Below are 15933 nucleotides of genomic sequence, written 5' to 3'. Positions count from 1 at the left end.
TGTGAAATCTGATTCCCAGAGGTTGACGCTAATCATATTAAATGAACCCTCATTTTAGGGTATTATTTAACTCCAGCCACACTTGATGCAAATGGCATGTTTACACGGTTCAATTTAAGACAAAGAAATAATAAAAAAGACCATAAAAAAAGACCATGAAAACCAAAACAATAAGAACTGTACAGACTTGCAATATAAGCCTTTAAGCGACCTCCTAAAACTGCTTTAAAATAACCACATGCTAAAGGAATATCTTAAATATTAATTAATAAAGGTTTTTTCCACTTTTGCTTCCCTTTATCACCATCTTTCTTGGGACCCATTAAATAGGAAAAGGAAATGTAAGCCGACAAAATCACAATATAATGAGATGTGGTCCCTCTCAAATGCGCTCATTGACTAAACACAAAGAAGGGATCAAGCAGGGCATTATTGCCATTTCCTGTGAAGGAGAGTAATTGAGCCTGCGTTTTTCTTCTTCGCGTTTTTTGGCAAGGCAAAAGTCTTCGACCCACTGAAAACAGGTCCTCAACCCACTTTTGGGTCCCGGTCAACCAGTTGAGATACACTGCTCTAGATTGTTATCTTATTCATTTATTTATTTAATTTTTAGCTATATTTCCCAACTCTTACTCCAATTTTTACAAAAAACTTGACAATTTGCCATATTGAAAACTGTCCAGATGAGATGGTTGCCTGGATTAAATATTCAAATCAACTAATTTTGCTGACCAGGCCAGGGTATAATATTTCATTAACTGTAACATCCAGGACTCACCTGGCCAGCATCAGGTTGGCGTTGGGGTTGTTAGTCCCTGGGCCTGTGGGGCTCCACTTGATGGTGTAAATTTCCTTACTATGGGCTTGAAGGTCATGAACACACACGTCCTGTTTCATGCTCCATATCTACAAAGAAATGCCATAGTTAGCACACGCGTTTGGTGTAGTAGTGTGGTCACCAGACTGCACGTGGCCATACTGACCTTTAGAGTCATGTCATCAGAGCAGGAGGCAAGCAAACTGCCAGTGGGATCCCACTTGATAGCGTTGACTTCATTCTACAACAAAAAGTTTAAGAGGTGGTTTGTGATGAACAACACAATCAATTTCCTAGATTGTAAAGACAAATTTAACTAACCGTGTGCCCCTGGAAGGTTTTGACTGGTCGGTCCTGACCCAGTTTGCAGACATGAATGCACATGTCAGTACTGCAGGACGCAAATGTGTTATTACTCTGCCAGTCAACGTCCAGAGCAGGAGCTGTTGAGAGGACAAGACAAATTAAGCATTCCCCCCCCCATGAACCAAGCTTTAGGGGTAACGTCATTTTAAAGTCGGCATAATATAATTCACTTGCCGAATGGGAAAAATAAATATTTCTAAACTAGTATGGAGCTCTCGCAAGACTATATGCCACAAAACGTGAACAGACACATTTTATATGGGGTTATGTGTTTGTAAAACCCTGAGTAGAATAAAATGCACTTGCATGTTGTGTTTGTTTACACTACCCCTAAAAATTCACGATAAAATTCAGTGGTATATTAGTTTCTGGTTCAATGAAATGTGGAACTTGGCCTGACTATTACAAAAAGAATACTGTATTTCTTTAGCTCCCGTCACACATTAAAATGCTAGCTGTTAAAAATCAAACATATTTTACAAATTAAAACAAAACCTGTAAACCACACATTGCCCTTCAATTGAGCCATGAGCACATCGACATGCATGAGGAAAAGAACCTTAATGTGACAGCTGAGTTTTAAACAAAACAACATTAGAAGTTATTAACCAGTTCAGGCTGTATATTTTCCCTATGTCCTCTCCGGAATTAGATTTGTTAGGTGCTAAAAAAGTAGGACTGTAGGACGATACCGTTGGAAATTTTTAGTCCACTTAAAAATGAACACAAACATATTCTCATTGTTCAAAACAAACGCTAAAAGAATATTTCCATTTTGTGGTTGTACTACTGTGATTGTAGGGTGTTACCACGATAGTTATTTTGACTATTATTTGTTTCCCTAGCGATAGCAATTCGTTATGAGAAGTGAGATTAACAAGATGTCTATAATAAAAAACTTTTGTCTTTAGATTTATGTTAATGGGGGAGAAATAGTGCTATAATCCTTATTTTGTTTTCACCTTTTCTATCACAAAACCATGACATTTAAATTCAAGCGTCCAGGCTTTGAAATTTCCACTGAGAACGTCAAAGATAAACTCTTGAGACTCACCTGAGTGAAAAGGAAACTGCTGTTTGGCCTCTCCTGTGTGAGCGTCCCAAATAATTGTGGTCTGGGGATAAATGTTTTATTTTATAGTTAAATGCTTGGGAAGTTAGATTCCTATTAAAAATAGAAACGGGTAATCAAGCACATCATTGTATGATTCTCTTTTGCATTGCGCATAGAATGTGATATGATGATATTATCAAGTGCATTCACTAGTGGTTATATTGGTCACTATAAATACATTTCAGTAAAACTGAGCAAATAATAATATTCCATTGAAAATGGCAGGCACATTATGAACAGCACTTTCTGACTCTTCAAAAAAATCATGTTGAATATCAAACAAGAAAGTACACAATTTAATATTCACTTTTTAGTTTTAGTTATATAACGTCCAATTCAATTGGAGTCTGCAGTACAAATACATACTTGTATTACAGTCATATTTTCTCCCTGATAGCCTTTTTTTCATTTACCAAAATTTTGCCTATACAGTACCAGTCAAACCCAGCTGATAGCTAGTTCCCTTATTCATAATAAACCTTAAAAAAACAACAACGTGGTACCTATTTAATCTAAGAGACAGAATACGTAGAATAAAAACAAAGACAATATGTGCATCAAATTAATTTATTAATCATTTAAACACTTGGTTGAGGCTACCTGTTGCTAGGGTACCGCAACAATATTAGTAATCTACGATGATAATATTTGATACAAGTGACCAGTATAACCCGGATTAGAGAAAGAATGGGCAGGACGAGATCAGTCAATTTGAAATGATCAGAAAAACAGGAAAAATGTAAACATTGACAAGTATGCGATACGGTTCAAAAGAAAAAAAAAATCAAATAACAGAAAAGAGAAGTTAATCCGCCCACTCTCTGGAATAAAATAAGTGTTTTTTGGTGGTATGTTAAACAAGAAGATATCTGACATAAAAAAAAATTGAGAACAAGAGGTTGATGGATTATTTTGTGCTTGGTCAATATAGTTATAAGTGCTGTGTGTTACACTTGTAACCACCAGATGGCAATGCTGTATAAGGATGACCCTGAGTCGGCAATGAATCCCATTTTAAATAAAGAGACAGCGGTTTTCAACCATTTCATCTCACATCAACTCTCACCTTGTCAACACCAGCACTAAGGATGAAGTTTCCTTTCTTATTCCATTTGAGTGCAAAGATGGGACCTTTGTGCTGACCCAAAGTACTGGCCAGGTTACCTGTGAAAAGCCCATCATTGAAACAAGCAGCAAATGCAAAGTTAGAGAAAGGAATACAAAACCTTTGTCAGTTTACCGTCTTTCGTCCATATTCTAGCAAAGCCATCATAGGAGCCTGTTGCTAGGAGCGTGCCCTCACTCTGTAAAACATTTATATATACTTTTTCAATTCTATAGAATGAAACAGTAGATGTACAATGAGTCTAAAAGACATACGATGAGTCTAAATATGAGTATGGCTAGATGGAACGTATACTCACATTCCAGTCTAGCGAGGTGACATCTTTGTTGCTCGGGACATCCTGCCCTCCTTCGCGTATGCAGTGTCGCAAAACCAGCTGGGTGGACCCACCTGAGCTGTTCTCACTCAGGTTCCAGATTCGAGCTGTCGAATCACCAGACCTGTTGAAATTAAAAAAAAAAAAAAAAAGGAGGGGTCCTTTTAGGAATCATAAGGATAAAAATATATCTACGTCTGTATTCTATTCATCAGGTTTCAAAAACGGGCGTAAAATATTTCAAGTGTGACTGCTATCAACTCAAGAATCTAAACTGAAACACCATATAGTATTATACTCAAATACTTAGTAGTAGGTTGACTAATATGTCATCTAATGTAATGTTATGTTTGTACTAAATGTAATTTGGTGAGAAAGGGCCTCTCACCTCTGAATACTGCTACGCAATGTTTGTATGCATTTCTTCTTCTAATGTAATGCACTACTCTCCGGTCTCCCCAACTCCAAAATCAAGAGCCTTCAGCTAGTTCAAAATGCTGCAGCGGGGCTTTTAATTAGGACAAGAAAGTTTGATCACATTACCACGACTTTAGCTAACCTGCATTTGCTCCCTGTTAGCTTAAGATGTGATTTTGAGGTTCTGTTGGTATTATACAAAATCATGCATGGACCTGCTCCCTCATATCTTTTAGATTTAATTTCGCCTTGTGTTCCGGTCCGGAGCCTTCGCTCTGAAAATGCTGGTCTACTAGTGATCCCAAGTGCCAAGAAGAGCTCCGCAGGTTCGGGAGCATTCTCCATTCGGGCCCCGGTGCTGTGGAATGCTTTTCCCCCTGAGATTCGATCAGCAAACTCAATGGAAATGTTTAAATCTAAGCTTAAAACACACTTCTATTCTATAGCATATGAATAACCTATATTTTATGTTGATAATATGTGTATTATTTGCCCTCATGTAGGTTTTAGATAGTTTGCAATAGTCTTTGATCTGTACATCCTTTGGAGACTTTTTGTGATTAAGGGCTATACAAATAAATATGACTTGCCTTCTTAAAAGGACAGTGTATCATTTACCGCATCTTAGAGTTAAAACTCAATTCATTAAAAACGTTACTAATTTAAATAGTAAGCAAGAATACACGAACTTTAACATAAGCATGCATTTTCTTAAATACATATAGGTCGAGATATAAACATGTCAAAAATGGATCTGACATAATTGTCTGCCATCTTGCTACTACACGTACCCGAAAAACAAAAAAGTCGAAGGCCAAAAAATGGGAAGTAAAACAGTGCCTTTTGGTCACTTTACGCATCAGTATTTTACAGTCTTGTGTGTGCTTTTTTAGTACTGGTTTTCAGTTGCACTACATCAGGGGTGCCCAATACATTGATCACAATCTACCAGTCGACAGTGTGGGTACATCATGTGGCAATGAAGGTCTCTCAGTCGTTTGGTTGGAATGGAAGTTTAATAAGTGGTTATCGCATGGTCTAAACACAACGCATTGTTCTTCACCTGAGAACAATATGGTTACCTCGTGACTACAGCCCCAAAGCAACACGAGAGCTCACGCGACGCGTTAGCAGCCTCGAAAACTACCCCATCCACTTCCGGGACACCCTCGGGGGACGGATAGCATTGGCAAAATTGATGTCAGCCTATCATGTCTTTGCTATAAAATATGTCACTTGATTGACATACTGGGCAACTCGTCTGATATCTGACCATTTCTGACCCATGGATAAACCACGCATGTGCATACAGCCCTAACAAAAAATATCCGACTTACCAAGCAGAGTATGCTACACCAGCAAGGGAAATGCACAAAAATGCTCAATGTGAAAGAGATAATAGATCTGTCAACAAAGATCTACTGTTCTTTTCGCGCCAGATCTCGTCAAAGAGGGCTATTCCGTGCGCTGGAGAAGGCTGATTCCGAACCCTAGGAACTGTTGCTACACACTGATGTGACGTGGCTGAGGAGAGGGAAATTTCTAAAAAAATTTAGAAAGCTCTGTCCGGAGGTTAATGAGTTTGTTCTGTGAGTGTAAATATGCGATTAAAACCAATTGAATGCTTCTCTGACTAATGAATGATCTTAAAGTAGAGCTTAAGGGAAAGACAAAATGGTCATAAGTATGATCAGCCCAGTTAATTGTTTCGAAACGTTCAATTCAGTGTCTCCCCAAAGCTGCAGCGTAGTTATTTGGGAAACTTCAAAACCCTAAAGTCAGGGCTGTAGACGCAACAGAAGGCATGCGCACAGCTTGACACTGCACGCTACACAGAGCAGAATGAGAACTGTCTGTCAGAGTTCGGAAAATGCTTCCTAAACTTTGTTTTACTGGAGCCAGTTGCCACATTCAAGTGCTACCCTTTGCAGGATGATTAACTGGCATCAAAGTATTGAAGTACCATTTCAACTGAACCTTTCTAGAGTGGAAAATGAGATTTTGAGACTACAAGCTGACTTAAGCTGGAGTCCAGGACTCATGGATAGTTCTGGGACCTATAAAGAAAAAGTACTCCAACATGAGGAAATGTGATACATACTTGACTGCATTTTTCAGCTCCACTTATTTATGCGAGTCAGACTTTTCCCAGATGAAGATTAGTCCAAGATATAGTCCAATCATTGCACCACGACTGATGGTCATTTGGAAGTTTGCTTGAGGCTGGCTATCAGCAGCTACTGTCCAGACTCTGGATCGACCAATACGGGTTTTTCAGGGCCAATGCCGATAGCGAGTATTGAGATGAAGCCGGCAACCGATATTTGTAGCTGATATTCATTTGCTGCAAAGGCTTAAAAATTTGCGTAAGAAATTTTAAATTTAAAAAAAAAAACTTTATAGCTCTCGGAATCCCTTTTCAGTAAATAAATTAGACTTACAACACAACTATCATGACTAATCTTTCACTTAAACCAAAAACTAACAGTGCAGGAAATAAAATAAGGCCCAGAAGCAACTCCTATAAAGATACATAAATAACAGAGATTCTGCACTATGTTGGCAAGCAGGACCAACAACTTGACTTATTCAAAAAAACGCCATTATATATGGCTATTTGCTGTTGTATTTGCTATTACATTTTTGATCGAAGCGGAATTAAAACATTTAAATGTTAGGTACTGACCCAGATGCCAGCAGATCGTTGACTGGATTCCAGGCACAGATAAAAACTTCTGAGTCGTGACCTCTGAGGACCATGGCTTTACTTTGAGGGATTTCCACATCCCGATCCACATCCATAATCTCTGAGTGGTGATCTAAAAAAAAATGATTAAATGAATCTAAAAAGTGGGGTGTTATGAGAAAAAGGAACAACATAAAAGATCAGAATATGCCTTTTTTCCTTTTTTAAAGTCTTTTTTTGGGAGGGAGGGGAAAGGCGGCAGAGAAATCATGACTGTTTAAAAAACAGATATCCATCCATCCATTATCTGCACTGCTTTTCTTCAGTGGGGTCTCACGAGTGCTATAGACAATTCTCGGCACAACACCTGTTGACACTGATGTTTAGCAATTGAAGCTACTTTGTCAGCTCCACCGGGACGAAAGCAAGAACGGAGTTAATTTGCTTTACTATGTTTTTCACATTGGCTGTCAGATGGGCACGCATAGTCACAAATCAAGAGCGAAGGGGCGGCATGAGGAGAAGAGGAAAAAAAAAAAACCTGTTCTGACATAAACAACCCTCAGCCATTCTTTCATTATGTCTTTGTCCATCCATCCCTTTTCATTTGCTTGATCAAGTACGATTGCGGCAACGCCCACGATTCAAAACTTTTAGCGGCGACGGCCACCATATGAATTTTCATGGGGAAGCCCACACTGCGGTCTTCTGTCACGTCCGCCAAAAAGGTGCGCTGTGTGGTAGGGCGCGGCTCAAATTTTAAATGAAATCAGAGAGTTTTGTGTGCACCTCATGGGCGTGAAAATACGGTAATGTGATGATGACGTCAACATACCAATGACAATTTTTATAACTATTTATTGGTCAAAATATATTTTTTTCTTTTACATAGTGGAATCCATACCAAGTTGTTGCCTCCATGTTTGTCTGGCATCTTGGTGCATCACTGTGCTGTTTTTTTTGTCATTATATGGTCAGATATTACGTAATGTACCTTTAAGGTAGTTGAAGCTCATTTGGATTGTGATTTTTGTCATGAATAATGAATGCTTTTAAAAATAAGGTGCGAGAAGAGATAATTAGTAAAAATGTCACACAATACTGCAAACACGAAGAATATAGATGTATCTAGGGGAGTAAGCTATGTGTGCAGATATCTTCCAACCTGTACTACTCACCCAATCAAATTGCTCTGGGTGCTTGGATGGTGTCTTTGGGTGTTAAGAGTTTGTTTTGCGGATTAATGTAAATTGTCTCAACAGTTAAAAATTGTTAATGAGCCTCCACTGTAAAAGTTATTTACAGCTAGAACGGGGTCTCCGCAACACCGTAAGTGTGTATGTACTGTCGTTGAAACTTTGGCCAATATATTTTGGACAGAGCATATGATTTACGGTGTTGCTTATTCTTTGCAAGCAATAGATTTCTAAAGTAATAATGAGGATTACCATGGCCCTTATTTTAAATTTTGACCTAGACATACTCCTAAAAAGAGCTATTTTCCTAACCCCATGTACTAGGACGAGCTAAAATAATACAATGAAGAATGGCATTCCATGTTTTCTGATTGCACTTGACATTTAAGGAACTATGGCATAGTAACAATTTACCGTGATTATTCACTACTAGTTTTTTAGTCACACTTTTAGTGTCAGTAGTTCACAGGTTGCTAACAGACAAGAGAGAGAGGAAAAAAAAAATACTTTTTCAACTTGTTTATAACCATAAGCTTACTGGCTAAGGCGTGGGATCCATTTTCCTCCCCGTTGGCCGCTCCCTCTCCGTTCTTGGCACTTCCCTGAGGCCCAGTGCTGCTGCCGCTTCCTGCAGCTGCCTGTTGCTGTTGTTGCTGCTGCTGCTGCTGCTGCTGTGCCAACTTGTCCCTGTAGGCCTGCTGCCGGGTTTGTACCACGTCGGGCATCACTGCGTCGATCAAAGACAGCGACTCGATGGGGCGCCCATCAAATAAGGTCCCGTCCTGCACACAAAAAAATCCCCCCGAAAAGAATTAGATAATTGTGCCAAAAAGCACTTTTTATCCTTTCGATTATCAGAGTAAAGAGGAAAAAATAGTGTGCGTCTACACTAGGACAAAAATCAATAACAGAAACAGTCACAAATGCATTTCATTGTAGACTGTTGTCACCAGACACGTTATTTTAACAAAGAGAGGAATCTATACATGCATACGATCTCTGCTGAGGGTCACGCATGCGCAATGCCCAATACTTTTCCGTCTCAAGCGGTAACAAACATACAGAAATGGCGGCGTCAACTTGTAAGCGTGTCAAAAACGTCTAAAGTAAGGAGTATTTGGGCTTAGATACGGCGGATGTAAAGACTACCCTATTTATTTGGATTATCAATCGCATTTGATTATAAATCGCACCAGCCATAAAATGCATACCGAATTAAATTGGCGGTGTTGAGGCCTAGAGGGCCCTCTTGCGGTTTAGTGTGAAAATAATGAGAAATGATATAACCGGCATTAAAGTGTTAATAATTTCACACATAAATCTCACCAGAGTATAACTGGCACCCTCGGCCAAAAAAAAAGAAGAAAAAAGGACTTAACATTTGAAAAGTACGGTATGTGCAAAGTTTGAAGAGTAGACCTTGCATTGTGGTTTATCTGTGATGCAAGAAAATTTAAAGCTCACGTTGGACCGTTGAACAAATCGGAGTCTGACTCGCCTTTGAGATACAACATTTATGCCAATACGGTTTTGATTCAGATTCAGATCTACTTTATTGTCATTCTAGTACACGTGTATACAGAACGAAATGTCGATGCATCTGACCCCCACAGTTTCCTTGAATGTACAGATATAAATAAAGTTGTATTGTAATTGGCTACGTATAGTATTTTACCATAGTGCCGATAGTGCAAGAAGAGTAGCTAACCAGATGTGCAAAATGGGCAGCCAGGTTAACAAGTCAGGTACACAGTAACATTAACACTGTAACAATAACGCTGTAATTACCATAGTGCAGAGAGCAATGTGCAATGAGTGGCAAGCAATAAAAAACTGCCAGTAGTGCAAAAAGACAGATTAGCAGCCGTTTAGATTTAAGTTAACTATATGTTAGATTGACCATTTAACACTCTAATGGCCAGGGGGACTAGACTATTGCGGAGCCTGGTGGTCCTGCACCGCACACTGCAGAACCTCTTCCCAGAGGCTAGCAGAGTGAACAGTCCATGATGGGGGTGAGAGGGGTCCCCGGTAATGTTCTTAGCATGGGATAGGCAGCGCTTCTGGCCAATGTCCTGAATGGAGGGAAGTGTAGTCCCGATTATTTTCTCTGCTGTCCTCGTTACCCTCCTCACACTACCCCAGTCGGTAGCGCTGCAGCCTCCACACCACACAGAGATACAGCTGGTCAGGATACTCTCTATGGTGCCCCTGTAGAATGTGATGAGGGAGGGTGGGGGCAGGTGGGCTCTCCTCATCCTCCGCAGGAAGTACAGGCGCTGCTGTGCCCTCTTAACCAGTGATGCAGTGTTCACGGACCAGGTGAGTTTGTTTGTAATGTGCACCCCTAGGAACTTGATACTGCTGACAACCTCCACAGCCTTGTTGTTGATGCAAAGTGGGGCATGGTTGGGCTGGTTTTTCCTAAAGTCGACAATGATCTCTTTAGTTTTGTCAACATTCAGGACCAGGCTGTTGTCCCTGCACCAGCCCACCAACTGCTCCACCTCCTCTCTGTAGGCTAGGTCGTTGTCATCCCTGATGAGGCCCACCACTGTTGTGTCGTCAGCATACTTCACGATGTGGTTTGTGGCGGACCTAGGGACGCAGTCGTGTGTCATCAAGGTGAACAGCAAGGGGCTTAGGACGCAGCCTTGGGGGGAGCCCGTGCTGAGGTAGATGACATCTGAACTGTTCTGACCTATCCGCACTGATGGCGTGCATTGCACATTTTATACATGTAAATTTTGCTATAAAAGAGCGCTGTAAAAAATGCCGGACTATGCCTCAAAACCGGATTCGAAAGTGAATGCAAGCAGTCTAAAGAACAAAGATCTCTTTTTAAAAGTTTGAAAATCAAACGGTTGAGAACCATTAAGTACTGTACTTTTGTTAGTCTTTGCGGTTGATCACTGAATGTACTTCACAATACGGACATCATTCTTGTTTTATTTACTGTTCTACTTCTAATTTGCCTCTATTTGGTTAACTAGCATAAAAATGTACTTTAATTTAATTAATCATTTATTTGCCTGTCCCTAGAAAAATGGACAGAGATTTATCTATGTATGTCTCTGCTGACTAAGCACAAAGTGTAGTTGATTTTATAGTGCATTTTTATTTAATTGTTGTACGAATCCAGAAAACGTTCAATAAAAAATGTATTTTTCTCATTTTTTCTTGAGTCAATTATTGTTTAGCACTTAATTTATTCAACACATTGCTATATTTAAGAAAATATTAAGTATTCGATTGTTTGACTAATCGTTTCAATAGTCTGTGACTAGTCAACAATTAAACTAGTTCCTAGTTGCAGCCCTAGCGAACAGAGGATTACAACTGACTTCGTTGATGCTGACTTCAGCCTCCACATACTGCAGACCCTTCTGGATGATTGAGATGAGGGCAGCAGGGGGCACCAGGGCTCCATTGATATTGGACTGGCTGATGTGGCTCTCTATGCCAAAGGTGAAAGCTGAGTGCGAGAAGCCTGAGAACAAAAGATTTCAATATGTCAGGTGGAGTACAAGACAACAATTGGATCTCATAAAATATAATAAAATGCACATGTGAACATACAGGGTGTTTTGAAAAATGTGAGATAATTTGAATATTAATAATTATCATAATAAAAAGATAATTTCAATACAAATAGAAAAAAACAGTAATCTGCTCACGACTGTTTGCAAAGATATACTTCAGTGTGTTTGGCAGGAGCTGGATTACCAGCTTGACGTATGCCGTGTCTCAGTCGGTGCACATGATCCACGTGCTTTTAAATTTCTCATTCAAATTTGGAAAAATAAATCCTTAGATCTTTAACATGAATAGTTTTTTTAATTCCATTTGCCTTAGTCATGTACTTTATCTGGCATTTACATCTGAAAGGATGTAACATTTTTTTCTTCACTCCCCTCAAAAATATAAAAACAATACCGTAAAAATTAAAATCAAACATTAGTGGGAATTTCCGAGTTGATTTTAACTTACGTGAACCTGGTATCGAATATTGAAAAATTTTGAGGAACTAGTTAATCGTGTTTAAAGGGACAGTGAGTAATATTTGACCAGTAGATGTCACCTTATTTTGCTATGCAACTGAAAATGAGTGCTACAAAGCACAATGAAAGCAAACTATGGAGAATCAAAGTGATCAAAACTCGGGAGTTTTCTTCTCTCGTTTTTGCCTTGCCCATCACAAGGTTTTTGGGTTTGAGGGGTACTAAGTAGCAACATAGCGGACAATAATATCAGCTTCCCTTAGGTGAGCCTCATGATATGTGATATAAATGCTGCTCTCGACTTATGAGAATTTAAAAAAAAAAACGTAACTATCATAGTTCATGTATTTTTACTTTGTTTAAATCAATATTGTTTTTCGTAATGAATTCGTTTTTTAAACCACAAAGAGGCAGAGAAAATTACATACTGACCTGCCTTTAAGAACATTAGTCATAAGCAACAAGTTATAAGCGTCAAACTTGCAATAAAAGTCATCAGTTACACAGGAGTATATAAAGTATTTTTTACGACAATAAATCTATGATGAATGGAATTTTATTGTTTAATATCAGTTTCAAATCTTTATAGTAAAGATTTAATTTTTTGGTTACATCGCTCAGCTCTAGCAATTATCAAATGTTTGTAATTGATCATTCTGCCGAACATTCTCTTAAATATTCAATCAAGTAGACAATTTCAAAAATTGATTTTGCCCATTTTGTTTTGGAATGTGACTTTGTCTATTTGGGTCACATAATCGTATGACTTTGATTGTGGGAGGCTTAAAAGTCGGGAATCAGGCCATGTAAATCACATACAAGTCAGGAATGAAAGTGCAAATGTGACTCTTGAAATTCAGGTTAAAGGTTAGCTTTCAAATGGCTCAACTGCTGAGAGTCCGGCTGTCATTTGTGGCCCACACAGCTTGTCTATGAATGCGTATGTGACGAAAACTGACTGCACTTAAACTTTTTAAGAGGAATTTAATGAAAAGAGTTAACCCCTCCCGCCTCCTAAAACGTTGGGGGATGATTGTGTTCATGTGGAAAACACGGATCAGTTTATATAAAATTCATACATACACACACATACATACATAAATACATACAAACACACATACACTTTCATTTACCTGACTCCTGCAAGTATCTGTAAACCAGGAAATTAACCTCATCACTGCTTATGCTCATTTTTATTCCTGGTCATTAAACCATTTGGTCAGCACACTATAGGAGCCTATGAGAGGAAAGACAAGAAAAATAAACATATTCAGAGACAGTTCATGGCAATGAATGCGCACCATAGTATGTACAGTATGGCAAACAATAAAAATACACAGAGGATGACATTTAATGCAAGAATCAAGTAACAACAACTACAATAACACTATAAGTTAGGGAAAACTATTAAGAACTCGCCCTCATTGTCTCAAAACTTCAAGTGATCTCTCACTTGAAGAAACTGATATTTATTCCTGCCTGCTGGCATGGAACTCGATTCTAGGGACGCACCAAATTTCCAGCCCTGAAAATGTGTTCTATAGAAAATAAGGCTTCAATCAGGGAGAGTTTGTGGACGACCGGGCCTCTTGTTTTTTTTTTTGCACTAGACATGAGATGGAGAAGGAGGACATTGTTAAAATGGGAGCTGTGCCAAGTTTGTAGCAGCAAGACATTTTCTCAAATGTTTGTGTGACCCTCTCGCTTCCACCTTTTTATTAGCCAGAGGCTGGACTATGGCTAATGTTTATATACTAACACAACATAGGTAGCTTACTAGAGTTGAGCTCTTTCAATTCCTATACACACCGTGTGTGACATTCAGACCATTGGCTGGCACTAAACTGCGTACATCAAGAGTTTAATTTACTATTAATATTATCTTGATTATGCAGGCATGACTCAATTGTGCAGTGCACCAACACACCACCATACACCTTTCTGTTCCAGCAGGGTTTTAACTGTTTCTAAGGTGAAGACCAAAACCAATGGTAAGGCAGCATTCAGCAACTTTGGTCATTGCCTACAGAACAATCTGCCTGAGGACATCTTGATATTTTTAGGGGCGGCGCAAGACCAACTTGTGTAATAAGGCTTTTGTTTTGCCGAGCCACAAAATATTTGCGATTTTTAATCTTGCGTGTGCTTTTATCAAGACATATGACTCCTCTTATAGGTGGTGGGTATAAATCAAAGTAATATGTAGTTTATATTTTTAATTGCAGGAGGTTTTTCCCGTCATAATTTACCACTGGGATACACGACCTTAATTTTTGCATGGACTATAATCAATGTGCATAATTAATGGATAATCTTTGCACTAAAACACATTTCACAATGCCCCGTTTAGGTGTCGCATGCAACTGTTCTCTTGAGCGTGACCTGTAGTGGCAGCGACGCTTCATATGATAATTAGGGTGGTCCTTAATGGGGGTCGAAATTTTTTTTTTTGAAATATTGGGCTCTGACCCCCCGCATATGTTCTTATATCGATAAAAACACACTGTGTGCAATTTTGAACAATTTGGATAATATTTAGAGGTAGCTCAACGACTTTGAAATTTCCCAAAATGGTAAAATTTTGGCAATTTTCGAGAAAAAACGGAAATCTTAACCCTATGTGTACGGCGTTTTAGAACATCCAATTTCAGTCCATTGCTTATAATTGTAACACAAGAAAAGTTACAAGTAACTTTGTACACTAGGTCTGATATAATGTGCGAAAAATCCTTATTTTTCATACCAAAATTTCAGAGGCCTTGAGCGACCTCTAAATATCCTTTGATTTTGATGAAACTTTGCCTAATTACGTTTTGTATATATTGGAACATATTCAAGGGGTCAGAGCATGAAATTTTAAAAGTCGAAAAATAAGGACCACCCTAATGATAATCCCATAAAAACTAATGCCAGCAGCCATTAATCACATGGGAGGACATACAATGGCAAAGCGAAGCCACCAGAGAGCAGTGTCGATGTCATGTTTAGGTTGACTGAGAAACATGGCAACATTTACAAGTATTTACAAGCCTTTCTCCCAAAATTCATGCACTTCAAAATCCTTTAAAAACATTTGAATTCAAGCATTTTAAGGATTTTAAGACCCCGTAAAAACCCTGAAATATGCTTGTGTCAAAAATGTAATTTTATCTTAAAATTACTCAAGGAAGGAATTATAAGAATATCTGTTTAAACGTTGCAGCATTATCGATAATAGCGCCCCAACCTGCTTCCTTAAAAGCCGCATACAGGAAGAATTGGGAATGCCACTCAAGCGTCACTTACTTTTTTGTAACAAAAAAAGCACACCATATTCTTAAAACGTTTTCAAACTTTCAATTCGGTGAGCTTGGAATTATATACAAAATTGTCAGTTTTTACTTTCAATTTGGTAATCATTGAATTGCATCAGAGTGTATTTTAAAAAGTCGTATAAAAAAAACGTTTGTGCACTGTTACCAATGCTAAATGTCTTGCACCATGGTCATCCTGGAAGGGGGCTTACCACTTGTGAGCCCCCTTCTCAACGTTTCTTATTTTCCTCGTGCTGAGGTTTTGAGTTTTTCCTTGCCCACATGTTGATTTAATATCAGGGGATGGCGTAATTGTAATTCTGTGCAGTCCTTTGAGACATATTGTGATTAAGGGCTATACAAATAAATGTGACACTTTTCAACACAAGGTATCAATTGTAGAATATGCCGCAGGCTGGTGATAATAGTTTTGATTTAGACCACGATAAATTCTGCGATACAACAATCTAAGCAGGGTTGGCAAAAAAACCTTCAACATTCTATGCTGTTCTCCTACCTCACATTAAACTGCACCATCTCATAAAAAGATGGCAGTTAATTACAAAAAATACAAACTTTTCCTGAAAATTATCATTTCAAA

The 15933-nt window shown here is 38.6% G+C and overlaps 1 protein-coding gene across 4 annotated transcripts in view; it reads right to left on the bottom strand.

Annotated features, from left to right (window-relative positions):
• Positions 1 to 15933, bottom strand: part of LOC148374332 (F-box-like/WD repeat-containing protein TBL1XR1) — a 31435-nt gene that overhangs the window by 6455 nt on the left and 9047 nt on the right. For all 4 annotated transcript variants that reach the window (XM_088335032.1, XM_088335027.1, XM_088335046.1 and 1 more), the window contains exons 3-13: positions 13173 to 13276; positions 11383 to 11528; positions 8577 to 8820; positions 6843 to 6975; positions 3722 to 3863; positions 3538 to 3601; positions 3364 to 3461; positions 2238 to 2298; positions 1139 to 1260; positions 984 to 1058; positions 779 to 906 (exon numbers count right to left, since the gene is read on the bottom strand). In XM_088335032.1, the coding sequence (XP_088191158.1) occupies positions 779 to 906; positions 984 to 1058; positions 1139 to 1260; positions 2238 to 2298; positions 3364 to 3461; positions 3538 to 3601; positions 3722 to 3863; positions 6843 to 6975; positions 8577 to 8820; positions 11383 to 11528; positions 13173 to 13230 (1271 nt within the window). In that variant the 5' untranslated portion in view covers positions 13231 to 13276. The remainder of the gene's footprint in view (positions 1 to 778; positions 907 to 983; positions 1059 to 1138; positions 1261 to 2237; positions 2299 to 3363; positions 3462 to 3537; positions 3602 to 3721; positions 3864 to 6842; positions 6976 to 8576; positions 8821 to 11382; positions 11529 to 13172; positions 13277 to 15933) is intronic.

Source organism: Urocampus carinirostris, chromosome 1, assembly GCF_059441175.1.
Source record: "Urocampus carinirostris isolate Australia breed hairy pipefish chromosome 1, RoL_Ucar_1.0, whole genome shotgun sequence".
Classification (NCBI taxonomy): Eukaryota; Metazoa; Chordata; class Actinopteri; order Syngnathiformes; family Syngnathidae; genus Urocampus; species Urocampus carinirostris.
Note: the sequence above shows the minus strand (reverse complement) of the source record. Positions and strands in the feature narration are given on the sequence as shown.